Consider the following 25,244-nt stretch of genomic DNA (forward strand, 5'->3'; position numbering starts at 1 on the left):
CTGCTTTGCTGCTGGTAGAGGTGCAACTTCTTTATCGGTCGTCCCGAATCCGGGTTCATCCGACACCGAAACCGGCCCGAGTGAAGCGGATTTTCCTCTAGTTTACTGCAGCCATGCCTCCTAAACTCGACCCCAACGAAATTAAAGTCGGTACGTGTGTATTTGTGGGGCTATCCCAGAGCCGAGCCCGCACGCCTGAGTCTGGCCGCCCCAGCAGGCCTCAGCCACGGTACTTGTGATCTGCCGCCTGTCTTCCCACGCGGTAACGCTTCTCAATGAACCCGGGGCTAATGCGCGCTGTCTGTGTAAATATCTTTTCTTTCTCTGTGGGGGGGGGGCTACACCTATATTAGGGATAATATGTATGCCTGGAGCCTATATTAGAGGAAATATGTATGTATGGCGCCTTTATTAGGGGAAATATGTATGCATTGCGCCTATATTAGGGGAAATATATATCTATCTCCTTCTGTGGTGTTTGTGTTCTGTGGTCTTCATTTTTTTTTTCTATAGTTTATGAATTATATGCCTTCTATGACTTTCTAGATTTCAAAAGGGCCCTTTAAAAATGAATCCTCTCTAAAGCTACACCTTTATTGTTGTTGCTACTTTATATTTCTCATTTCTGTTCTGACCCTCCACTATTAATAATCCATATCCTCCATCAAATCAATGCAATTGGTCTTACTTTTTTTTTTTTAGCGTTTTATTCCGCAGCTCTCCAGTTATGCTGTTTTGGCCATCTGGTTGCTAGGGTCCAAATTGCCCTAGCAACCATGCATTGATTTAAATAAAAGACTTGAATATGAGAGGCCTGAATAGAAATCTAAAGAATAAAAAGAAGCAGGAATAATACATATGTAGCCTTACAGAGAACACTTGTGACTCTTCTTTGAAAGCTGGAAATTGTCATAAGGGCAAGAAACTTAAAAACTTTAAGAGAAAAAAATACTGAAGTGGCTTAGAATTGGCATTTTTATTTATAACATACAAAGTTAACTTAAATGTGAACCACTAATGTAAATGTAAACCACCCTTTAAAGGCGAGGTTCACCTTTAAATGAACATTTATGTCGAGTGATTTGTGACAATTTGCAATTGGTCTTCATTTTTTTGTCGTTTGAGTTTTATTCAGCAGCTCTCCAGTTTGTAGTTTCATCTTTCTGGTTGCCAGGGTCCAAATTACCCTAGCAACCATGCATTGATATGACTAAAGGTGGCCATACACTAAGATCTGCTTGTTTAGCAAGGTCGCCAAACAAGAGGATCTTAACTTGATGTGCCTGCTAACGGCTGGGCGACATTGGGTGAATCTAAATGTTCGGCCCGGGGGATTACAATGCTGCGAATAGCAGATGCGGTCCTGGATTGCAGGAAAAAAATCAAACTTGCCCGATTTTGACGATCGGGAAGGCAGATATCCGCAGCTTTAATCTGCCAGTCTATAGCAATAATAAATTTGTAGCCTTACAGGGCATTTCGTTTTTGGATGGGGTCAGTGATCCCCATTTGAAAGCTGGAAAGAGTCTGAAGCAAAAGTCAAAAACAAAAAATTACAAATTGAAAGGTTGTTTAGAATTGGCCATTTTATAACATACTAAGTTACCTTAAAGAGGAACTGAAATCTAAAAATGAGAATACTGTTAATTGTATACAGCTTTCTTACGCTAGCAGGAGCCAGGACATGTCTTTGAGTCTGTGGCTCTGCACATGCTCATTGAGCTCGGAAGGGGGAGGTGTTATTGCTGAGAAGCCTATTCAACTAATATTGGTGAAACTCTGTCCCCCCCTATAGATGCCTTGAGACCCCAGATAATGGGCAGCAGAAAATGCCTCTGAGTGGAGCTTTGATTAAGGTGCCAACCGCCCTGCTCCCAACTTTTTGCTTATTTGCAGAGCAAAGCTTTAAATGTCTGTTGCTAAGGTCAGCAACCATAGCAACCTTAAAGGGATTGTTCACCATAAACCGTTCTCGATTGCTTTCCATCTTTTTTTACCATTTTCCCCATTAATTGAAGTTTTAAAGTTGAATGTTCCTGTCTCTAATGTCTCCATCTGGCAGCTCAGTGATCCAGAAGCATCCTGAACTGTTAACAATTTGCTACATTTAATTGATAAAAATATTTGATACATTTCTCAGCCATATATGTGGAGTATTGGCAACTATTGTATTAATACGAACAGCTGCCTTTAATGAATATCAGGAATTCTGCTCAGCAGGGCTAAAAATAACTAATGTATCAACTAAAAGTATTGCGACTCCCAGTGCTGCTTCGGAAGGCGAACATTTTAACTTTACACTTAATAATTGAGAAACGGTCACAAATAGAAAATGGAAATGCTTTGGAAAGTTTTTATTCTGCTTAAGTAATTGAAGCCAAGTGAACTGGAAAAAAGTGCTTAAAGGCGAAAGACCCCTCTAAAGGGATACTGACCCGAAGGGTAAGGGCACACGCCAAGATTTGGGGAGATTTAGTCGCCCAGAGACTAATTTGGACTTTTTTGACAGCTAATCTCCCTGAAAAGCCTTCCCGCTGGCTAGAATCTAAATTGGCGGTGGGATGGCTCTGAGTGCTTAGTTTTCCGAAGTTGCTTCACGAGGAAACTTCGATCGATTCGGCCTTGCAGAAGTCACCTGACTGCCATCCCGCCGGCAATTTGCTTTCTAGCCGGCGGTAAGGCAGTTTGGGGAGATTAGTCGCCTGAAGAAGCGAGTTGACGCTGGGCAACCTATCTCACTGGTCAACTTATCTCACCCAGTAGCTTCATGTGCCCCTTCCCTAAGAATTTCTCAAAATATATATAAAAAGTTACCTATAGGTCATGTTGGTCATTTTTCATTGATCTGCTTTTGTAAGTAATGTTACTTGATGTGTTCCTAAACCTGACTCTGTTGCCAACCGGACTGTCACTTTCCAGCCTGTCCTGTTAAAGAGTTTCTATCACAACGGTGCTACTGCTGCACAAATATGGCAGCCCCCTCACAGAGGAACATGGGGGATCAGATAGGTCATATAAAGGCATTGGGAAAATATTTTTATGGCAAAATTATAAATGATGCAATGGTAATGTCATATGAGATGTAAAAGGTTTCATTTTTGTTGTCCGTGTCGCTGAGGGACAGTCAGGTTGGCAAAGCAGTCTGGTTTAGGGGTTTTAAGTGACTCTTACAAAAGCAGTACTATCGAGGAAAATGATCAGCATAACCTATAGGTAACTTTTGATGTAGATTAACAATGTCCGTATCACTTTAAGGCACACAAGTATTGTTTAAGCAACTTCTGCTGTTGTGGGTCCCTGTAGCCACCCGCCACTATACCAGTCTGCCTGCCGTGGCTCGGTGTATTCCAGTGGTGAGCTGAGAACAACATCTCCTCTTAGGAAACAGGGCTGTTCTGTATGTGATCATCCCTGTGCCGAAAGATGGCAGACAATCTCTCCTTGTAGCAGCCAGGGCTCTTGTCTTATTTGGCCACTGGAATAAATGTCCCCCATTTATTTTCTCTTCTAGTGTGCCTGAGATGCACTGGTGGGGAGGTGGGTGCCACTTCTGCTCTGGCCCCGAAAATTGGACCTTTAGGCTTGGTAAGTTCCTTCTCTGTAATTAAATTTATGGGGATGCCATAGTATGAGGGTATAGCTTAAGTGTCCAGAGTATTCCTAATGCTGTTTGTTTATACCTGTGTGAGGGGGTAGGTGCCATATTTATTCCCTTAGACTGTACAGTATGAGGATATAGCTTGTGTGCCCAGAACATTTCTTGCACAGATGTGTATAAATTGTTTTTCTCATTAGTCTCCCAAAAAAGTTGGTGATGACATAGCCAAGGCTACCGGTGACTGGAAGGGACTGAGGATCACAGTCAAACTGACCATCCAGAACAGACAAGCTCAGGTAATGCCGATGGACCTTTGTGGGTTACACCTTAATTTTGTGACTGGAAGCTGGTGCTGTGCTGTTTACTTAGATGTACAAGTTGGGTAAAGCCACCCGCCACTATACCAGCCTGCCTGTGGCTTGGTGTATTCCAGTGGTGAGCTGAGAGTGACCCCATCTTAGGAAACAGGGTCCTTCAGTTTGTGAAAGCCTCTGTGCCGAAAGAGTGGGAACACAATGCTTAGAGCCTGCTGTGGGAATGTGCAAAGATGGCAGCGGGTCTGATTAAACCTTTCATTTTGCAGATTGAGGTTGTGCCATCTGCCTCTGCGCTGATCATTAAAGCCCTGAAGGAGCCTCCGCGTGACAGGAAGAAGCAGAAGAACAGTAAGTCCTGATTGTGTTGGAGTCGGTCACTAAATACCAAATCCAGATGGTGCATTTTGTATCATTGGCAGCCACCCGCCACTGCAGCAGTTTATTGCCTAACTGCTTACAGTCCAGTGGTGAGCTAAGAGCAAACTACATCTTAGGAAACAGGTACATTCTGGGTGTGAGTGAACCTGTGCCAAAAGATTGTAAACAAGAGTTCTGCTCCCTTATACAGTTGGTTGTGCCTGGATATTTACACTGCCTGTTTTATTCACCAGTTAAACACAATGGCAACATCTCCATGGATGAAGTGATAAACATTGCTCGCCAGATGAGGCACCGATCCCTGGCCAGAGAGCTTTCTGGTGAGTATTCTGCTTGGCCTGAGGTTCCTATAGTAATACCCTTAACCTCTTTTACATTGGACAGGTTCATGATACACTTTCATCTCTGTATACATGAATGAGCAGTTACATGCTTTCACTGGGCTCTTGGGGACCAAATTGTATTTAAAGGGACACACACTAAACTAGATAAAGCAGTAAATGATGCCCAACTGTATTCTCCTAGGAACCATTAAGGAGATCCTGGGTACAGCACAGTCTGTGGGATGTAATGTAGATGGCAGACACCCCCACGACATCATTGATGACATCAACAGTGGAGAATTGGAGTGCCCAGCAGTAAGTAACTTTAGACATTTTAAATTTCATGATCTGAAGTGTTTATGCTGCAAGGCAGTCTTTTAATTGATGAATCTTTCTCTCCACAGAGCTAAAATTGCTATGAAGAGAATGGGAATCCTCAATAAAGAAAATTACTTTCACTTGTGTTTCTTTATTGGCTTATTTGCTTTATTTGAAATTCGTGGTTGCCAAGTGGCTGGGCCAAGGTCTGTCTGTGGACCACTGACTTTTTTTTTTCTTTGGACCTTTTATCCCTGGGATTAGTAAAGTCTAGGTTATAGCCATAGCTGTTAACTCTAAATGACACTTGATTTAAGTTTTCTCAAGCAAAGATAATGTTAAGGCAGGGCCTTTTTCAAAGTGGATGAAATGAAGGTGTGGTGTAGTGCAACTAAACTGTCAGACTACTGTCCTTTAACTAATAAAGAATTGGGTGCCAGGAGGCTCTTGCAAATCAAACAGAAATAACTGTCAGACAAATGATTCACAGGGTACTTAACATCAGTAAAGAGGCATTTACAGAATATATAGGCACACAGGCCGCACAATATATCAGAGGTAGATGCAGGTGCAGTCCCTGAGGCCTTAGTTGAGGCAGTACAACTTCCTCTAGGTGAAATTCCTTAAACATGGTCTGGATCTCACCCAGTGGAGTGGGCAGGGAGGAGAACCTAAAGCCTGACACACTATCCAGTGGTCCCTTCACTTAAAGCCTGGGAAGCTACTCCCTGCTACAAATCCTAGATGGAGCCCAAAGCTTTTTTTTTTTTTTTAGTGGCCCTCCTTCCATGCAGAGGGTTTGGAAGGAGGGTTTTGTCATCCTCTGGAGGCAGGACAGAAGATTGTGGTTTCCTGGTCCCTCTCCTTGTGGTCTGGTGCCACCTTCTCTCCTCAGTTCTTTTGTCCTGTCTTGGAGGTGAAGGACAGTTTCAGTATTCTTCAAGCATTTTTATTTTGTATTTATGCATGTTAACTTTACTGAGATTAATACACAGCACAAGGACACAGAGCTGTCCCTGGGGTAGTGATAGGACAAAATGGAGGGACTGGTAAGAACACAGTTGTTCTAACACAAGCCAATGTGACACACAGAGCTGTCCTAATAAATGGCTTATAGCGTATGCAGAGCTACCTGACCCAGACTGCCATAACAGCACATCAGGAAAAGAGGGGAATAATATAACCCCCTAAGCCAGTTAAATCATTCAAGGTGGGCTGCTGCCTGGTTTTATGAACTTGTACTTATGCAAGGGGGGAGGAAAACTGGTAAGGGTAGGGTTTGAGGGAAGGTTTTGGTGGTTGAGACATTATTTATATGCATCTTTACAATTTATGTAACATACCATCTCTATATAACCATACATTCCACACTTCTTCAAATTTGTTTAGCCTATTTTTTCATTAAAGGGGAAGGAAACCTAGTCGGTGCCAGCCCCCCCCCCCGTTTGTTGCCCTCCTCCTCACTGGCCTACCCGTCCTGCTGGGCAAATGCCCCTAACTTGTTACTTACCCTTCTGCGCAGGTCCAGTCCAGGGAGTTCACCAACGACATCTTCTTCTACGCGATCTTCCTGCTGTGAACGACGTTTTAGCGCATGCGCAGTAGGATAATTTCGCCGGTACGGATCTACCAAAAGTCACGCGCATGCACTTAGATCGTACCGGCGAAATGATCCTACTACGCATGCGCGGTTCACAACAGGAAGAAGATCGCGTGGAAGATGTCGCCGGTGAACTCCCTGGACTGCACCTGCGCAGAAGGGTAAGTAAAAAGTTAGGGGCATTTGCCCAGCGGGAGGGGTAGGCCAGGAGGGAGGGGGGGTTTGCGCCTACTAGGTTTCCTTCCCCTTTAATGCTGTAAGTTTCACCATTTCAATAGTCCACAACATTTTTGTTCCGTATTTCCTGCATCGTTGGGGGTGGACCTTTCCACCTTTTAGCTATTAGGCCCCGTGTGGTTAAATATATTTGTATACAAAGTCTGTTCATTGGTCGAAATCTGATCTGGTTTACGCAGTAAGAGAGCTAGCCATTGGTCAGGTGGTAATGACGTTGCCCAAGTTTCATTTATTGTTTTGAATACCTCTTTCCATAATCGGTTGAGCATTAATATTTTTTAACCACAATAGCTAGTCTCAAAGGTTACTACAATACTAATTCCACATACAACCAACTACGGGATTTCAAACACCATACCTGTATCAACACCAATTTAACCACTTTAGGAATTAATTGATCAACTTTACTTAACCTAAAGTTTCTGATTAAAGTGCTTAGTGCAATTATAACCGTTCAATGAATCAATATCTGCCAATCTTGTAAATAGTGCCTTTTAATTCATTCTAAAAATCAATTAACTGTTATTTATATAAAGTGCCAATGTGAATATGAATTAACATAGTTGATAATATTAAATTAATATAAAGTGCTGTGCCAATAATTTATTTATATCAGTAAGTGACGGCAGCACAGAGCATGTGCAGTGAATCAGCAGAAAAAAAGATGGGGAGCTACTGGGGCATCTTTGGAGACACAGATATTCCCTGCTAAAGGGCTGTGGTTGCCTTGCGCTGGTTCAGAAGCACAAAACTTAATGTACAACATTTCTAGCTACTTCTTTAGTTAGGCTTTGGTTCTCCTTTAAGCAGACAATTGCAGTCCTATAGAAACAAGCTACCTTTAATTACATGACAATAAATCCAGGTACAAGGATCACAAATAAAAAATGTATTAGCATTTATATTGTTAGCAATGCAGAAATGTTCTGATCATGCAAGTGATTACGTGTTCTGGTAAAAAATAATCTTTGTGCCGTTCTATATATTTGAACTAAAATAGCCACTACATGGAGCAATATAAGATGCCATTGTGCCCCTTGTACACAGGCCTGTGCATGGGCATTTGCCTGATTTTTGGAAGGTTCTCGCCTCATCCAGCAGTTCTGCATCTGTTCTTTGGTCTGGCACTCAGATTATCATTATGGCCCACACGTAACTTGCACCAGCCCATTCAGATCTATGGTGGTGGCACTTCATGATCACAAGTGTTAGTGGATCCAGTGACTGCTGCATTCTTTTAGATCCAAAGTGGCACATCTTTGTTCTTTGTAATGCAACAAGTGTTGTGGACCTGTCAAATCAAAGTGTCCCTTTCAGCTAGTAAGAAGCAATTTGGTTATTTCATTGGCTGCACCATTTTTGTTTTAAAGTGGAACACCTTTTTTTTTTTTTTTCATTGGCTGCAAGTTGTTCATTGTGTTGGTCCATGGGCTGCAGGAAGTGATCTTGCTTTGCAGGTGCATTACATGTGTTGGGAGGTGGCTGAAAGCACTGCCCTCCTGTTGCACAGGTTGAAGTCATCAAGAATGATTACATAGGTCATGAGAAAGAATCAAGGCACCATTATGTTGCATTCTGTGCTTAGCTTACGGGTCTGAAAAGGTCCAATTTTTTAGGGCTGATGTGCAGGCAATACTTTTCTACTAGGATGATGCTCCGTTCTGTAAAGGCAAAAGAGAAGTTTGGGGACCTTATTTTTTTGGCTTGCCTACATATCAGCTTTTACTTTTGCAATAGGAAATATGGGAGAATCTTTTGCATTAGGTTTGTGAGTGGTTTGTGACCCAGTTCCAAATTTAGAGCTCCCCTGAGCAAAAAACCTGGATTTTTCAACCTGTACAGTTACTTACGTCCTCAAACACCACATTGTCAAATCCTTCCAGTCTGTCAGCATGACTGGAAACACTGGGTGCCCCAGCCAAGTTATTTTTCCTCTTCCGATACAGTAGGAACCCAGCTGCCCCGCACAGCAATACGAGGAGCACCCCAAGGAGTACAGCCAGAATAGTTCCTGAGTTGTTCTTGCCTGCTAACCTCGAGCAAAACAGGAAAACACTGTCAAGTCACGTTCTTAGATACGCCTTATACTACTGGCATCAGTGAACACAAGAAAAGGCAAGCTTTCATACTAGCAGCGAGGAGTGCTCATTTATAGCACTGCTGGTGAGTGAAGTCTATGAAGGACTTGTATAAGTGGACTGGTGAAGCAGTTAAAAAGAAGCAAATGCCTTTGGGTATGGTAGATGCAGAACCCTGCAGAGAAATGTCCTTGTACATCGGATACTAGTAGAACTTACCTTTCTTGGTTTCTGGTTCCTGTTGTTTGGCGTTACATGACCTGCCCCTTGTGTACTTCAGGTCATCCAGTGCAACTGTAGCAGAGTGTGGCCGAGAGCCTTTGGAAGCCTCAAAAACTAACTGGCACAGGGGAAATAAGCAGAAGCATTAAAATGGATCCTGTCTGCGGTTGGTTGTCTTTAATAGTTGACCGCAAGTAGGCTTGGGGGTTACCTGAAAATCGACTGTGCTGTTCAGCTGAAGGCGCTGCTCTTGCCAGCCATTGCTCTGATGACCACTGAGAACCCAGATAGGCAGCAGACCCTGAGTGCTGCTCATAAACAGAACCAGCTCCCCCACATCTGAGATGGACAGAGACGGTGTAATCCCCAGTATAAGATACAACTTACAGCTCAGCTGCCTCTGCTCTCAACATTATTCATTTAGAAATGGCATATTTACTTACGGTAATGACCAGTGGCGTCTGTACCGTACCAGAAGCTGAAGCACGAGCTGGCGGTTGCTGGGAGATGCTCACTTAGTAGCCAGGCAGAACTTCCCTCTGTGTGTAGAGATCCGGTCTCCACAAAGGCATAATGGCCTGCCAACACAATGACAATGAACCTACTCACTGCTAAATGGTGTAATGTGCATCTGTGTGGGAGATTTAAACTGTAAGCCCTACGGCGTAGGGTCCTCCATCATTTTGTCTCCTTGACACTGAACACTTAATATGTTTTGTAATTATATTTTATATTTATATGAATTGTATTTCTAATAATGCACTTATTGTTACTTATTAATTCAGTGACCCTTGTTTGTCACTACTAATTTATTGTTTTGCTGTACGGTGCTTTGCCCTCAAGGAGGGCTATACAAATAAAAATATACATACATACAATGCCTTACCTTCCTTGGTGCCTAGTGTGTGGTCTTTATCCATTGGCCCCCCACTTGTGTAGTCCCAGTCATATGTGTCCACTAATGGGAATCTAACATTGGACCAACCGCAGTATCCAGATTCAAAGTCACACGTGGCTTTGGAAAGTAAAGCAACTGTCAGTCATATAAACCAGCTTACACTATAACAACATCAAAATAATAAGGCAGTACTGGGGGGGGGGGTATAAGCATGAGCTCTTTAGGTAGATATGGGAAGGGACAGACTAGATGGGACAGACATAAGGCAGTACGGGGGGTGATAAGCCTGAGCTCTTTAGGTAGATATGGGAAGGGACAGACTAGATGGGACAGACATAAGGCAGTACTGGGGGGGGGGGATAAGCCTGAGGTCTTTATGTAGATAGGGGAAGGGACAGACTAGATGGGACAGACAGATTAGACTGGTTAAATCGTTTGTAGGTCTCTCTTTAACATTAGGCTGTTTAACTTCAACCTAAAAACCACTGCATTCAAGGTGGGGGCAGGTACCTGGTTCATGACAAGGGTGATGACTTATGTGAATATCATCCAGAGCAATATAACACTGATCTCCTCCTGCACTGACCGCTTCGAACCTCAGCTACAGTCGGAGAACATAAAAATAGAATGAATGAGTAATGTGTCAAGAAGAAAACATTAGAGAGCCACACTCCTAATGCCAAAGTAAATGTTCAGATACAAGACACTTGGGGAGAGCAGAACCACAGGCATGCTAGAACAGATAAATTGGGTTTCATCTCCTAATCCTCACCTGCCAGGGCCTGGTGCCTGCCTGAATGGTCACGCCCCTGTAGTGCCAGATATCTTGGTGCATTCCACTTGCACTCAGTACCTTTCGCGCCTCTTTCTTCTTCCCTGTATCCTCCACAATATAAACATTTAGCGTCCCTGTAAAATAAACATTTTCCATAATAGCAACCATCACTTCACTGTTAAAAGTAACATGTACGCATTGTGATCTAATCCCAGAACCATTTCTATACATTCAGGCTGCACCCCAAAGATAAGAACAGCATAGTTAGGATGGCTGAGCCTCCTCACCTGCTTGGCTGCCTCCAAACTGAGTCCAGAAGGTGACACATCCCTGAACAGGCAGTGCATCATACATGTCTGACTCCAGCAGAGCAGATGCCTTCCTTGGCAACGTGGCAGTATCAACCAGCATGTAATGCCCTGTGGAGAGGCCAAAATTTAAAAGTGGACATGGTATTCCTACATCAAGTCATCACCTTTTCCTCCCAATGCACATTTCGCCTGATCTCCATCCTAAGTAGAACCTGGTATTTGAGAAACCTGGAATGTCCAAGAGATCTTTTTTGGGTAGGACCCTGAGACTTTTCTTATCTATTCTAAAACTATGGAGGCATTTGGGACAGATGGCCATATATTCTGTAGAGTTATGTAGGCTTGGAGGTTGTGCATGGTGAAGGCCTTGATACTCTCCATCCATACTCTTAGATAACAGCCAGTACCACAGATAATATATTTGGCCCATCTCTGAGAATTCCATTGTAACATCTCCATAATTTTTTCTAGATTTTGATTAATTTTTGAAGTACCCAACCTAAGTGGCCGCCTATTCAAGCAGTAGGTCCAGTACCACAAGTTTGTGCTCAATACCTGAAACACTCTGTAGAGTGTGATCGAAGAAGGGACCAGGCTGGGGGTAAGAAGGGTTGGCATTTTGGTTCTGTTGCAGTTTCCATATATATTGTCCCTGAGATTTGAAGCGGCAGGTGCCAGCCTCAAAAGTGCATCTTGTTGGGGCAGCACAAGCTCCAGGCCTCAGCGTGATATCATCCACTGCCATGTTTCCTACAGAACCATCGCGTACAGCATCAAAGGCCAACTGGAAGGGGAAGAAACGGCAGTTAACCTAAATGGCAACAACCATTTGATAATGATTCTCGAGTGTCCAGTAGGCCCAGTTCTCTCTGTGCCATTGCACCACCACTATTTCCAGCCCATTTGCTTAAACAGACTGTCAGGCAACTATACAGTATATAATGGGCTTCACCTATAGTCTTTTCCTGCCTCTCATAATACCTGGTAGCTTTTCGCGGTTAGGGTTACAGATTCATGGTGCCATCTGTTTCCGTGGGTTCCTGTGCTGGTCCAGAGCAGAGTCTCCTTCCCTTCAGTAATACTGGACAAGATCAAAGTGCCTGAAAGGGAAATGGACAATGAGAAGGGTATATGCTACCTGCAATACCAAACTGCTTGAAATTGATTTCCATTCCAGAGCAGCCTGGCTGTTGGAACAGAGCCTCACCCCACTGCCTGAGCATGGGGAAGAGAGCAGCCCAAACCAGAAAATGCAGTGATATCTACTGCATGTGGAGATTTTTGCCTTCCCCTAGGTTCACACTTAAAATCCTTCAGTAGAAAGATGTAGGGTGCTATAGAGAGAGAGAGAGAGAGAGGGGAGGATTTGTGTGCAGGTCTATTCTATATATTGTAGCCTGGGAAATGCTATTGTTTGTCACCTCAAGACCGGGTCCTACCTCCTACCTGCATCTGGGCCCCACACACGGTAATAGAAGGTGAGGCACTGGGAGTCAGCAGCGGATTGGCGGTATGTGAGAAGCCGTGCGACCATACCCCGGTCCATGCGGGAACCCCCTTCCACATAGAGGCAGTTACCTGCAACAGCGATACTCATCGTTATTTGAAGCATATAGATTCCATTCACCCTCTTTTTAAAGGGACAAAGCCGAGTGCAAGTAACCACCATGGGGAGCAGATCTGACAATCGGGAACCCACCTTTGCCTGTGGTGTGGTCGGCCTGTGCTCCCATTGTCCAATCAATATCGTCCGTCAGGTCCTGGTACCAGCCACACATCCCCGTCTCAAAGTTACACGTTACTGTAGCTAAGGATAATGGACACCCTTACATTATCTCAGCCAATGGACACCTACATCCCATCCCCGGTATGCACCCTCTTTCATATTCACTTGTTCCATTGACCCACAAACCCTTGCCATGAGACTCCCCCTGGGGCCCACTAGCAGAACCCCTAATTTGCATAATAAGACCCAGAGAATCATTATATATGACATTGTCATATGCAGTGATTAGTCACACAAGTAACCAATCACAGCAAGCCTGACATAAAGTTACTGATGCCTGACAGATTACTACTCCAGCATTACTCCCGCTGCCTGCTTGTTCCTATGCGTGAGTGAGTGACCTACCTTTGTCATCAGCGATTTTATCTGTTCCACAGTCAATAAACTGAATCTTCTCCACAGCTGCTCCCCAGTTGGCCCTAAGCTGAGGGTCAACAGAGCTATCCAGAACTAGCTGTAAGCAAAAGAAAAAGAGCTCTGATTCTCTATATTTCCTACTCCATGGCTGTTCTCATTCCTGTGGTCCGAAACCTGTCCCTGCAGTAGGCAACTCTGGCCAATGACCCATGTTAGAGAGTCGGTACCTGGAATGGTTGCTTCCTTTCCCCTACTGGGATCATGACAGATCTCCATACTGTGCTCGATTCTCCTTGGCTTCCCCAGACGTGGGATTGGGTGCCCCATTCCGGATTCAGCAAGCTCAGTGACAGGGCCCCAGAGGGGCCACTGTTAAAGTAATAGGTCATATTGATAGCACAGATGGGTCCCACAGCACACAAGGTAGGACTGAGAATTTCTGCCCCAGCCAGAAGATTTCCTTGTGCCCGTTGTACTCCCAGATATTCTGGAAGGAGAGAGGAGAAACCCTAATCAGAGGCTGAGCAGTGATCTTGTTTCTGGATGTGCAGTGTGCAAAGAGGTATATTATTTTAGATGCCCATTTACTTGGCCACTAGAGGGAGTGCTTGTTCCACCAGACCCTGATCCATCCATATACATAGACAATGCATTTCTGGGGTACAGTTTGGGAACTTAAAGGTATTTATTTCTCTACATACAATACCAGTCTTTGCCAAGGGTTTCCTTACTTTTAGTGTCTCCTCCAGTTAAAGTCCCATTGTCTGTTCCCCACTTTATTCTCCCAATGCTCAGGTCTGTCCATTCAGCCATGCTGCTATTAAATAGGAATTCTGTGAGGGTAAGAAGATCCAGATTAAGCAATGGTGGGGGGTATAATCAAGCATCTGCTTCGTGTTACCCTTGAATTAAACCCATGGGCGGATTTTCATTAAGGCTAGGGAAGGCTAAGCCTCCCAAACCTATTTGACATGTAAAACTAAAGAAAACCTGCTTTGTTGCTGACTTTAAACAGCAGTAGAAAGCTCCAGTCCTGCCTCTAGACCTACGCTGTAGTAAGCAGCTGCACACTGATTGGCTCTTACTGCTTGCAGATTGCCCTGAGGCCTCCTGGTCCTAGTGCCTGCCGGTTGCGCACACCCACCGTAGCGATGGGCGCGGGGGAACGCGGTGTTCCCTATGTGGCATGCCGCCCCTAGAATATCCCTGCCCTAGACCTGGGCCTTTGTGGCCTCACCACAAATTCGGGCCTGTCTGTTTATTTAGGATTTATTATAATTGAAATTAACAATTCATTTAGCCTGGATGCATCCTAACCCTAGTGTTTCATGTCATATGTGTCTTGTGTCAGTTAATGTGCTTGTGTCTGTACCCGCTGTCTTATATGGTATATGTTGTATACTCTATCTATACACTGTCTATATTGTGCCTGGGGTGCCAGTAACTGATGTGTAAAATGTGCCTATTGTGTCTGTCATAGAATGTGTCTGTCTTTCTTTTCATATAATATGTAGATTTTGGCATTTCCCAACCTGAAAAATAGTCCCTACTTCATTTCTGCACGGTTCCCATTAAATAAGTGGGAGGAGGTAGTTGGGGTAGGACATTTGTACATTAGCAGAAAATCTAATATTAGCTTTAAGTAAGCCAGTGTATGTCCATCTTTATATCAGAAAAAAAAGAGAAAGAGCAGACCCATGTAACTGCACCCTCCCATCCACGACATCCAAAATGGTTAAATTAAAACATAACTTTTAATACAACGTTAAAACTAATGTCCAGTGTGCAACTTTAAAATATCAGTTGGCAGCAGGAGACTGATCGACCAGGCAAATAGGTGGGTTCAATTGGTTATATGCTGTTGCACCTATATAACATACTAATAATCGACTGATAGCCAAAATGATCATTTAGCATATTCAATATGCCCCAGTGATAAGAGTGTAGTCGCTGACAAGGTCACCCAGAGGATACCACTTACAGTGCAAACCCCTTCACGTAATCCAAAAGAGCCTCCAACCCCTTCACCCACAGCGAGTTCCCTCCCGATCCGTGAGAAAAGCTTGTCGTGGATGGGAGGTTGCAGTTACATTTTTTTCTGACATATGTTTAAATTTGACCCTGCACACCATCCCCTGTGTTTGATGGTTGGTGCTCCCCAATATCTAACTCTTATGTCCATCTTTAGCCTACCCAAACAATAAAATCACCCTCCCCCTATGATTAAACCCTTTAAGCATCTGTAGGAAGTCTCTAAGAAATAGTTTCAGTTGTAGGCTGCAGAGTGAGAGGGCTGAATAAACAGGAATATAATAGGTTTGACTTATAGTTTGTTTTCGGATTAATTTTTATAATAAAGGGGAAGTTTACCATAAACTGTCTTTAAACATAAGCCAGTAGCATTGCCCCTTACCAGAAATGTTTTGGCATGTCTTTTTCTCCCACTTAAAGGATTCGGCACGAGCGTTCAGGTGTCTCGGAGTAACTGTTTCCGTCATGGCTGGGGTGCCTTCTTAATGGAATGGAACATTGATTGTGGGACACATGATACAGATTTATGTAAGTTGGAAGTACTTTGCATGCAGGCGATAGGAAGGGCAAGTGACAGACTGGGGGTAGAAGTGCATCTGGAATTATTACAGTGGGTGCACAAGCTGGTGTTACGGGGCACAAGCGTCAGCAATAAAATACATGGGGGGGAACTGAAGAGCCAAAAAAGTAGAGCCAGTAATTAATTTAATATTAGGGTAACACTTACCCGTCACCAGTCTGCACCCCGGAGAGAGGATCACATCATCCAAAGCAACCACAGAGTCGGGCCCTGCTCCAGCAATGCCCTCAATGGTAACCTGTAGAGGTTAGGATGGGGTATGATCATTAGATAACAGCCAATGCTTCCATGCATCCACTAGCCTTTCTGCCACAACTCCTTCCTTCTATCTTTCTTCTGCCCCTACTGCTTCTGCTGGGAGTGAGTTCTCTGCACCCACTGCTCATACAGTAAAGTAACACCTCCCTTCCTTCTGCCTCTACTGCTTCTGCTGGAGGAAACTTCCCCACCTCCACTGCCTTGTCAGTAACCTAGTGCCTCCTATCATTTATCCTTAGTACTTTCTCCTTTCCTTCACTCCCTACTGATTCTTTCCTACACCTTAAAGTAATTACCTCCTGCCATAACCCCCCCTCACATTCCTCCAGTGAGTCCCATACACCCACTACCCTACCAGTAAAGGATATGCACCCATGATTGGTATAGGCAGGGTAACGTGTGACCCTTACATTGTGTTCTGTATCAGGCAGCTGGACCCTCTCCCGCAGCCACACTTGCCCCCTCTGGCCTTGCTTTTCTGCCACTGTTTTCTTGGCATCAGTGTAATTGATCAGTAAGCGGTTGTCATCAGATCCATCCATAACATAGTACAGCACCATCTGCACAGGTAAAGATTTAAATTCAGATTCACATGCATACTGTAAAGCCTAGTGGTGCCTCATAGTGGCGCTGGAGTTACTTACATAGCAAGGTCCATTGTTTGGCTGAATACGGAAAGACAATTTAGCTGAGGAACCATTCTCCACCTTCAGAAAGTAACCTGAAACATATAGAATACTGCTGATTATAACAAATGGGCTGGGAAAGGATCTGGGCTTGAGAAACCTGTCCCTTTGGTACATGGTATCAGTTCCCCCAGCTTGGTCTCCATATGGTCCCTGTGGGTCTCCATACTGAGTCCTGATGTTGATCCAACACTTACCTGACATATATACTAACTAAAACTTATTTTCCAGCAGTTATGGGTGCGTTGGTCAAGTACTCACCATTCCTACTGCCTGAAGTATGGTCTCTACTTGGCCTTGAGCCAGTGCCATTTACCCTCTGCCAGCCGTCTGTATTCCACTGACAGGAGTTGACCTCAAAGTTGCAGAAGCGGTACATGGCTACAATTAGTAGGAAACAAGTCCATTGAGAGACAGAGAGAAACATTTTGGAATCAAGTTTATTATTGGAACAGGACGTTTAACACTATGGCCTTTAATTGTGCCAAGCAGAAGCAGTAGAGTAACTGCACCACTTACTGCAATTGGTCTCATCTGTATTGTCTCCACAGTCGTCTGTCCCATCACAGACTGATTCTGGCATCACACAAGGTCCAAGTGGGCACTTGTGGTACTCAGCGGGGCATTCCAGCAGTGGGGCTGGAAATCCAAAATAGACAACCAAGAACAAGGTTAGAAATAAGGTTACCATGACTATCTCAGAGGCATATTAGTCTGTTCCATAGACCATGGAAACCTGGCCCTAGGTCAAGTCAAATTCTCAGCAAGACAATCCAATTACCTGAGAGGCCACAGTGCCGGAACTCTAAGTCATCGATAGCAATGTCTCCGTGGCTAAAGGGATCTCTGGAGGAGACCACAATGATCTGAGGGAGAGAGAGAAAATCAAGTGAGCCTTCGGAGGAGATGACAAAGTCCAACTCTGTAGTAAATTGAAGATAAAGCCTCACCTGAAATGCATCTCTGATGCTGCCCGGGTAGATAACGGTTTGTCTCCAGCCCTTGATGCTGCTCTTTGGGCCGACCCATAAATTATACGTTTGGTTATTATCAGTCAGTTGCACAGACAAGGACCCATTTATAGTTTGCGCATCTGAAAAAGTTGGGATCTAAGAGAAATTGGCCAACAACATTGTACAAAGGGAGGCTCCAAGGAGCTGGCCTGATGCCCTTTGGCCGCTACATGATGCCTACCTTCAGCCCACATGTGGTAATGGATGTGAATCTCACACGTAGCGGCTGCATTCCGGAGAACAGGTGACTGGAGGCTTGCTGTGGCTGCGGATTTCCCGGTGTGACCACCAGTGGCCATAAACCAACCTGTGTGAGAACGAAGAATATGGTGTGACAATGGCATATCGTTTCCCTTTAAATGGGTGTTGCAATGTACCAAAAACTGGGGGGGGGATACATCTGCAGTAGAAAGACTTACCCCATCTATTCCTTAGTGTGTGGTCCCCATGGGGTCGGATTCCCCACCTAGAGAAGGTCCTGCGCTCTCTGACCCACTGGTAGGATGAGGTACTGACATCTGTCCAACCACAGTCATCCTGCTCAAAGTCACAGCTGAAGGGCCTTCCCAATAGGGAGGATTCCTTGTGGTAACCTGGAGGACAAATTGAGATTATTAGTATGGGGACATGACGCTAGGGGGGGGGGGCAATAAATAATATCTACTCACCACAATGGTTCTCATCTGAGCAATCCCAGTGATCACAGACAAAGTTACAGAGTTTCTCTGGGTTACACTGGCTGCCTGCAGAGAGAGGGTTAAACAATGCAGCCAATAAAATCATGGCAAACCTTTTTCTCAATGACATCAAGCCGTTTGCTGAAATACGCATGAACTTCTAGCTGAGTCTATAGGCTGACCCTAGCGATGATCTGAAACCAGTTTTCCTTGGAGGGGGCAGTGCTTGGAACTACATACAAAATGTATCAGTACCAGACGTCTTAGGCTTTTTTGCCAAAAAGTTTATCCAATCATTTCTTGAAACTAACTAATGTATCTGCCAGTATGACCGCTTCATGTAGACAATATCTTGCCCTAGATTCTCCATCTTGCCCTACTGTCTCCACCCTGTTCTGTTGTCTCCATCTTGCCCTACTGTCTCCATCTTGTCGTACTGTCTTCATCTTGCCCTACTGTCTCCATCTTGCCCTACTGTACTCTCTCCATCTCTTGCTATTGTCTCCATCATGCCCTACTGTCTCCATCTTGCCTACTGTTGGCAACTTGGCTTACTGTCTCCATCTCCCCCTACTGTCTCGCACCTTGTCCTACTGTCTTCATCTTGCCCTACTGTCTCCTACTTGTCCTACTGTCTCTATCTGCTCTAAATCCCACTTTGAGGTCCATGATTTATCCAGAGTCCCTCTTAGCTTGTAACAATGCCTTACATTAGAAAAAACATTAAATATCAGTCATTCTACCATGGGTTACCATATTGAGCCTTTAAACTAGATTTCTAGGACTCTCTTTTCACCAAATGTCCCCCTAACTGTCTTTCTGTCTGGGACTGTGTGTAACATGCCATAATATCACCCTCCTGACCTTTTGTCCCCATCATGCTCTGCTCTCAATATGCTTTAGCATTCTGTTTGCAACTGCTACTTGCTGTGCCCCATTGCATGAAGGCTCTTGGGTACTCCCTCCCCTTTATTTTCAGGCGCAACTGTGTGTGTAAATGTGTAGGGAAGAAGTAGTGAGCTACAGAGCAAGGGACTTGGGTAAATGATTTGTAAAGAGGGACATGTATAACTAGTAACTATTTCACTTTATAGACATATACGTTCTGCCAAGTGCAGCTTAGGAATGCTCAGCGGGCGCCCTACTCTTGAGGGGTCTTTTACCGCAAATCTGTGTGCCCCTGCCATTGGGCAGAGAGATTTGTGGCAGATGATGATGGGCATATTGCAGTTTGCCTGTTGGTGATGGGTATATTGCAGTTTCCCTGTGAAATAGGCCTTTGGGTGCTAAACTGTTTCCACTCTAATCACCCCTATTATAGAATGATGGGATATTTAAAGGACAATTTAAACAATAGTAATGTAATCTGTGTGCGCTCATCTGTTGTACAGCACCATGGTACATGTTGGCACTCAATATGAGTAAGAATAGCCAGAGAGAGAGTCTGGGATACAATGTTATTCTCTAGTCTACAGAATCCTTTTTACATCTCAAGCTTAGTATATGGATAGTACGTGGTATTTTAGGTGAATAAAAGTTGCGAGTTCTTCACTTACCTGAGCAGCAGAGACACAAGAGGATGAGGAAGAGACCAGCCCGGTACATGCCTGGAGAGAAGAGGAAGGTGCAGGGAGAGAGGCGCCTAGTAGAAATGTCACTGTGGACTTTCACCCCTCAGTCCAACAGGGATAATGCGCCGTATGCTGGGATAGCTGCACATTCCAGCCAAAGGGATGTCTCTATGCTCAATAATGGGAAGTCCATTCTGCACAGAATTTCTTCACATTTAATTCCCTTTATTGCTGGTGATTCAGCCATTCAGATGCAGTTTTAGCAAGTGAGGGAATATAGGACTAACAGAATTAATGTTGCTGATCCAATTGGAGTTTTGTCGTCAGGAAGGAATGATCCCCCTTTGTGAGACAAACTGGAAAACAAGTTCAGAAGGTGTTTCCCACCTTGTTCTCAATTAGCTGAAAGTAAAGCAGGGTTTATTTGAGTGAAGGGTTCGGTTGGAGGGAACTGGAGTCTTTTCTCAAGCTGAGCTACTATGCTTCTCTCAATTGCCTTTATTCATCCCAGCTGAATTGTATAACTGCTGGAAATTCCCTCTGTCTGAAACACAAACATCAGCCCAGTGGGTAACAACAGACGTTAGGCAGCCAGGGTCGGACTGGCCCAACAGGATATTGGCACAAAATCCTGGTAGCCTCTGGTCCTGCTGACTGGCCCCTGATCCCCCCTGTTTCCAATATCCTTCCACCAGTCTCTTGGCACCCCTAGAGGATGGCTTTGGTGTGTGCTATGGCAGGGGGCCCTAGTGAGCCCAAAGAACTGCTGTGGGCAGTTATCGATAAAGCTGGAGTGTGTATGGTGCTGCTTTTTTATTGGTCCCATATCCCCAGCATCTTGGCTGATTTGTTGTCCTCATATTGCTACCTCTCTTATTTTAACTGAGGTGAAAACAGAGTTAACAGTGAGCTGCTGAATTATAAGAGTTGCCATGTTAGATGAAGGCAAACTCGGCTGGGAATGGTACAAATGATTAAATAACACTGGATGGCCAGTAATCAGGTTGCCTTTTGTCCACACAGCACATTAAAGATGACCTTAGGAACAGTCAGCAGGAGCTTTGCCCTTATCTCTCTCTAATTATGCCATAAACTCCTCCACTGGTATTTATTGACTGTCTATTATCTCTGCCTCTGCACTTCCACCTTCTACCTCTAAGGGGAGCTGTCCCCTAGTCTTAAAGGGAAACTGCCCTGATCTTTTATTCATATCACATCTGAATGGGTCAAGTTGAGAGGTGTCGCCGATCTGTCCCACAACTTCCCCATAATGGGCAAAAGCCTAGCCCGTGTTCTGGAAAGTTTATGATCCCTCACAACAACGTCTAACAAACAATTCTGAAATCTAGATTTGGGCTGGGACAGGAGTTTCCCTGCCAAATGCCATTTTATAGATGGGCCAAATAGATTAGGGTTAATAATTACCTAAAGGGATCCGACTAGTATTTACACCAATTCCCTAGCATAGCCATTGCTGAATATTTAGAGTGTCTTTTCCCATAGACATCAGTGCAGCATGATCACACACAGGCAGTCATATCCAAGCTCCACCCTTACATGAGCAGTGGGGGGAGAGCAGACCACAAGAAGGAAGTAAGAAGCAATCTGAGACAGTGTGTACAGACAGACACAGTATTTGAATTTTATTGTGTGACCCTCAAAAACACTGTTACCTGGTAGGGTTGCCACCTGGCCGGTATTTTACTGGCCTGGCCGGTAAAAATGATGGTTGATCCCAATGTTATTAATAGGGAAAAAAAGATAAATATGTAGGAAGGCTGGTATTTTTTTCCAGAAAAGGTGGCAACCCTATTACCTGGTGATACAACCAACTGGATGTAATACGAACACATTTAAGGCAGCAACGTATAAAGCAGAAACCTCACTTTACGGCAGGATTCTGCGTAATGTACTGAATATATTTTTTCTTCAAGTCTGTTTCTTGGCACATGGGGGTATAGGGTCGGAGGAAATGAGACACGTATTGCATGCGTTTCTGGTTAAACACATTTTGCCACATTCTCCTGGGACTCAATTTGACTTCCCTCTAGGTTTTTGCGGTTGTGAATCAGGTAAATTCAGTATCCTTCATCTGCCCTTGTCACTTTATAATCAGGATTTTTGGCTTTCACTTTCTCCATGGTCACCGCGTGTCTCGCCCGACCGAAACCCTAGAAGATTAAAGTTGAGTTACACAGAGCAAAACTCATGTATTATAAGGGATAATATACCCCATACTATAAATGATAAGAATATTAGAAATCACTGAGGGGTTCTGTGACCATATAAAGGCACAAGGCTACAGGCTGAGTTATACAGGGAACTCTGAGTATCACTTATGTATTATAAGGGATAATATACCCCCTACTGTAAATTATAAGGATGTTAGAAGTCACTGAGGGGTTCTGTGACCATATAAAGGCACAAGGCTGCAGGCTGAGTTATACAGGGAACTCTGAGTATCACTTATGTATTATAAGGGATAAGGTACCCCCTACTGTGCTGCCATGTAATAATTATCTGTATTAATTACTAATCAGCTTTATATTGTGACATTTTCAATTTATGTGTACTGTTTAATTTGAGTGGGGGTCTGTGATACAAATGTGACATGGCAGGCCATGTATGAATGTGAGTGTGATCAAGTGCATTCAATATGGCTCCTTAGTTGTAAAATGGATGTACTGATATTAGCAGGAGAACAGGGAATAGTAGGAGTTAAGGTAATAGACTCATAAACATATAGGTATGTTTATTAAGGAGGAAGCTCATATCTTATTCACATAGTTATAATCAAAATACACAGCAATTATATACAGCAATTATTTTCATTCACATGGTTATTTCCGTTTTCATGGTCATTCTCATGGCCATGTCCTGGGCATGTAGCCATTATTATTATTTTATATGTCTATGTGTAATGATCTATTACTTTGTTATTGTACCAATATAAAAAGGAGCTCAGCTGGGGGGGCTTCGGGACTTCATCTACAAGCAGACGTGTTGTGTAGAATAATTGGTCTTGTAAGGACCATTGGCCGATTGATGTGCTCTGGGAGTCGCTGTATTTGATTTGGGCCCGGGGTCCCCAGCTGAAGCTCGGCTAGACGTTGCGTTGTCTTCAATCGGTATTGTATTACTTTTCTTACAATATATTATTCTTCTCTAATGATGATCAATGTGTGTGTGTTTTATTTCCACCCCTATATTTGATACGTCTGCTGGGGGAAGTGCTCAGTTAGACATTTAGTTTGTGATAAGTCTGCCAAGGGAACTTGTAGCAAGACAGGGTCTAAGCTCAGTAAGTGACAGCAGCTCAGAGCATGTGCAGTGAATCAGCAGAATAGAAGATGGGGAGCTAGTGGGGCATACTTGGAGACTCTGCTCTTCCCTGCTAAAGGGATGTGGTTGCCTTGGGCTGGTACATAAGTACAAAACATAATGTACAATTTCCAACCTACTTCTTTAGTTAGGCTTTAGTTCTCCTTTATTTGCATCACTACATACCATTGATATTTGGTACATACATTGACGATTTAGTATTATTATTAATAGCAATTATTTATATCATCCCTATTATGTTATTCAGCAACTAAATTGAAGATTTCAGCATCAACTGGATTCTTTTTAAACACGTGAGTAACAGTTATAATTGCAATACTATTTGCAGGACTTAGCAAAAACAAGCAGCAGTAAATGCCTGTGCTGAGCAATCAGATAATTTCTGCACCTGTATTGATGCAGACTTCAGCATAACTTGGATGTCTTTGAAATAATCGGATGTCTTGTAATTACCGTGCAAATATGATATACAGGAGTAGTAGTGATGCCCGTTACTGAACCATCAGCTTCAAGCACCCCCTTGCCATAAATAACATTTTCGAATTCTTTGCTCTGTTTGTTTCTCTTAATCATTGGATTGTCAATAAACTGTTTCACTAACGCTTCAGTTGCTGCTTGAAGCAAAACTGTTACTAACGTTACTATATACACCATTAAAGTGTTGGCATCAGATACATTTCTGTTAAATTTATTCGCAATAGACTATTTATCCAGATTGCTTGAGACCTGGGCTTTTCTGGATAAGGGATCTTTCTGTAATTTGGATCACCAGACCTTATGTCCCTACCAGACCTTATGTCTCTACTGTAAAATCATTTAAACATTAAATAAAGCAATAGAATTGTTTTGCCTTCAATAAGGATTAATTACATCTTCATACAAATAGAAGGTACTGTTTTATTAATACAGAGACATTGATTTTTTTTTTAAACTGAAATGTTTTATTGATTTTCCAAAGAATAATTCAACACAGTATTGCTTGAGTTTCATAACAGATAAGCATAGGATATCATAATTAGTTCAAATTGTGATTTAAATTAAAATAAAATAATATAAATTAAAATAAAAATTAGTGGCGGCTGGGCTAAGTACTAGAACAGGTAGAAACATGAGGTATAGTTAGTTTCAGGACTAGAAATATTCAGTTTACCCACTGACAAAGCTGATTAATTATACATGCAATGCTAAGAAAAGCAAGGGATCATTTTCATATACCAGCCAGGGCAACCAAATCTTATCATAGGCCTCCATATCATTTTGCAACATATACGACATTCATTAGCTGCTATATCAATTACTTTTGCTTTAAGCATGGACATAGGGATGGTAGCTTTTTCCAGTTGCGTGCAATGATCAATCTGGCGGCTGTGGAATATGCTGTGACAATCTATGAGCCGGATTGGAAAATCTATTAGGCTTCTTTCCCAGGAGCATGGTGGCTGGGTCCTTAGGGAAATCTGTGTGCAATATTTTGGATAGTAAGTGCTTTACATGATCCCAGAATTTCGAGACAATTCTGCAAGTCCACCATATATGAAGCATTGAGCCAGTTTCTTGGTAACCTCTGAAGCAGTATGGATCACAAGATGGGAAGATCTTATGTAGTATTGATGGTACAAGGTAAGTTCTGTGTAGGAGCTTAATTGAGGTCTCCCTATTCGATACACATGTAATTCCCAAGTTTGCTGTTAGGCTGCATTGCGACCAATGCTTTGTTGAGATTGTAGTTTGGAGGTCTCTTTCCCATTGCAGCATATATTTATGAAATTTATGAAATCTTCGGTAGGTAATTTGTTTAACAGTTTATATGTTAGGCTTAGTATGCCTGGTGCCAGTGGTGCCTGAGAGACCTTGATTTTAAGGAATTGAATGATTTGATAAAAAATAG

The 25,244-nt window shown here is 43.4% G+C and overlaps 2 protein-coding genes and 3 non-coding genes across 6 annotated transcripts; 4 read left to right on the forward strand and 1 right to left on the reverse strand.

The window, feature by feature from the left end:
• Window positions 1-2: 2 nt before the first annotated feature.
• Window positions 3-5,074, forward strand: rpl12.S (ribosomal protein L12 S homeolog). The gene is made up of 7 exons (NM_001086653.1): window positions 3-150; window positions 3,512-3,585; window positions 3,796-3,894; window positions 4,182-4,263; window positions 4,527-4,613; window positions 4,819-4,931; window positions 5,021-5,074. Exons 1-7 carry the CDS (start codon window positions 114-116, stop codon window positions 5,024-5,026), a joined length of 498 nt encoding a protein of 165 aa, NP_001080122.1. The 5' UTR covers window positions 3-113; the 3' UTR covers window positions 5,027-5,074.
• On the forward strand, window positions 3,307-3,436 carry LOC121397805. Its single transcript, XR_005963931.1, has one exon. It is a non-coding gene; the product is annotated as a small nucleolar RNA SNORA65 (small nucleolar RNA).
• On the forward strand, window positions 3,990-4,114 carry LOC121397863. Its single transcript, XR_005963979.1, has one exon. It is a non-coding gene; the product is annotated as a small nucleolar RNA SNORA65 (small nucleolar RNA).
• Window positions 4,338-4,464, forward strand: LOC121397864. Its single transcript, XR_005963980.1, has one exon. It is a non-coding gene; the product is annotated as a small nucleolar RNA SNORA65 (small nucleolar RNA).
• A 2,517-nt stretch (window positions 5,075-7,591) lies between the features above and the next one.
• mamdc4.S (MAM domain containing 4 S homeolog) lies at window positions 7,592-20,081 on the reverse strand. Of its 2 annotated transcripts, none has more exons than XM_041574821.1 (28): window positions 20,000-20,081; window positions 18,435-18,509; window positions 18,186-18,359; window positions 17,948-18,073; window positions 17,704-17,846; window positions 17,535-17,619; window positions 17,273-17,392; window positions 17,015-17,134; window positions 16,712-16,788; window positions 16,478-16,627; window positions 15,957-16,047; window positions 15,612-15,707; window positions 13,930-14,031; window positions 13,426-13,685; window positions 13,187-13,295; window positions 12,755-12,862; window positions 12,502-12,633; window positions 12,037-12,155; window positions 11,611-11,839; window positions 11,032-11,163; window positions 10,742-10,878; window positions 10,480-10,570; window positions 9,958-10,086; window positions 9,515-9,649; window positions 9,283-9,410; window positions 9,069-9,189; window positions 8,622-8,800; window positions 7,592-8,432 (listed from the first exon to the last, which is right to left on the reverse strand). In XM_041574821.1, exons 1-28 carry the CDS (start codon window positions 20,046-20,048, stop codon window positions 8,415-8,417), a joined length of 3,435 nt encoding a protein of 1,144 aa, XP_041430755.1. In that variant the 5' UTR covers window positions 20,049-20,081; the 3' UTR covers window positions 7,592-8,414. The 2 variants fall into 2 exon arrangements, with proteins under 2 accessions (XP_041430755.1, XP_018088002.2); XM_018232513.2 differs by having other exon boundaries at window positions 15,612-15,710.
• Between the last annotated feature and the right edge of the window lie 5,163 nt (window positions 20,082-25,244).

The sequence above is a fragment of the Xenopus laevis genome, chromosome 8S (assembly GCF_017654675.1).
Source record: "Xenopus laevis strain J_2021 chromosome 8S, Xenopus_laevis_v10.1, whole genome shotgun sequence".
In the NCBI taxonomy this organism is placed as follows: domain Eukaryota; kingdom Metazoa; phylum Chordata; class Amphibia; order Anura; family Pipidae; genus Xenopus; species Xenopus laevis.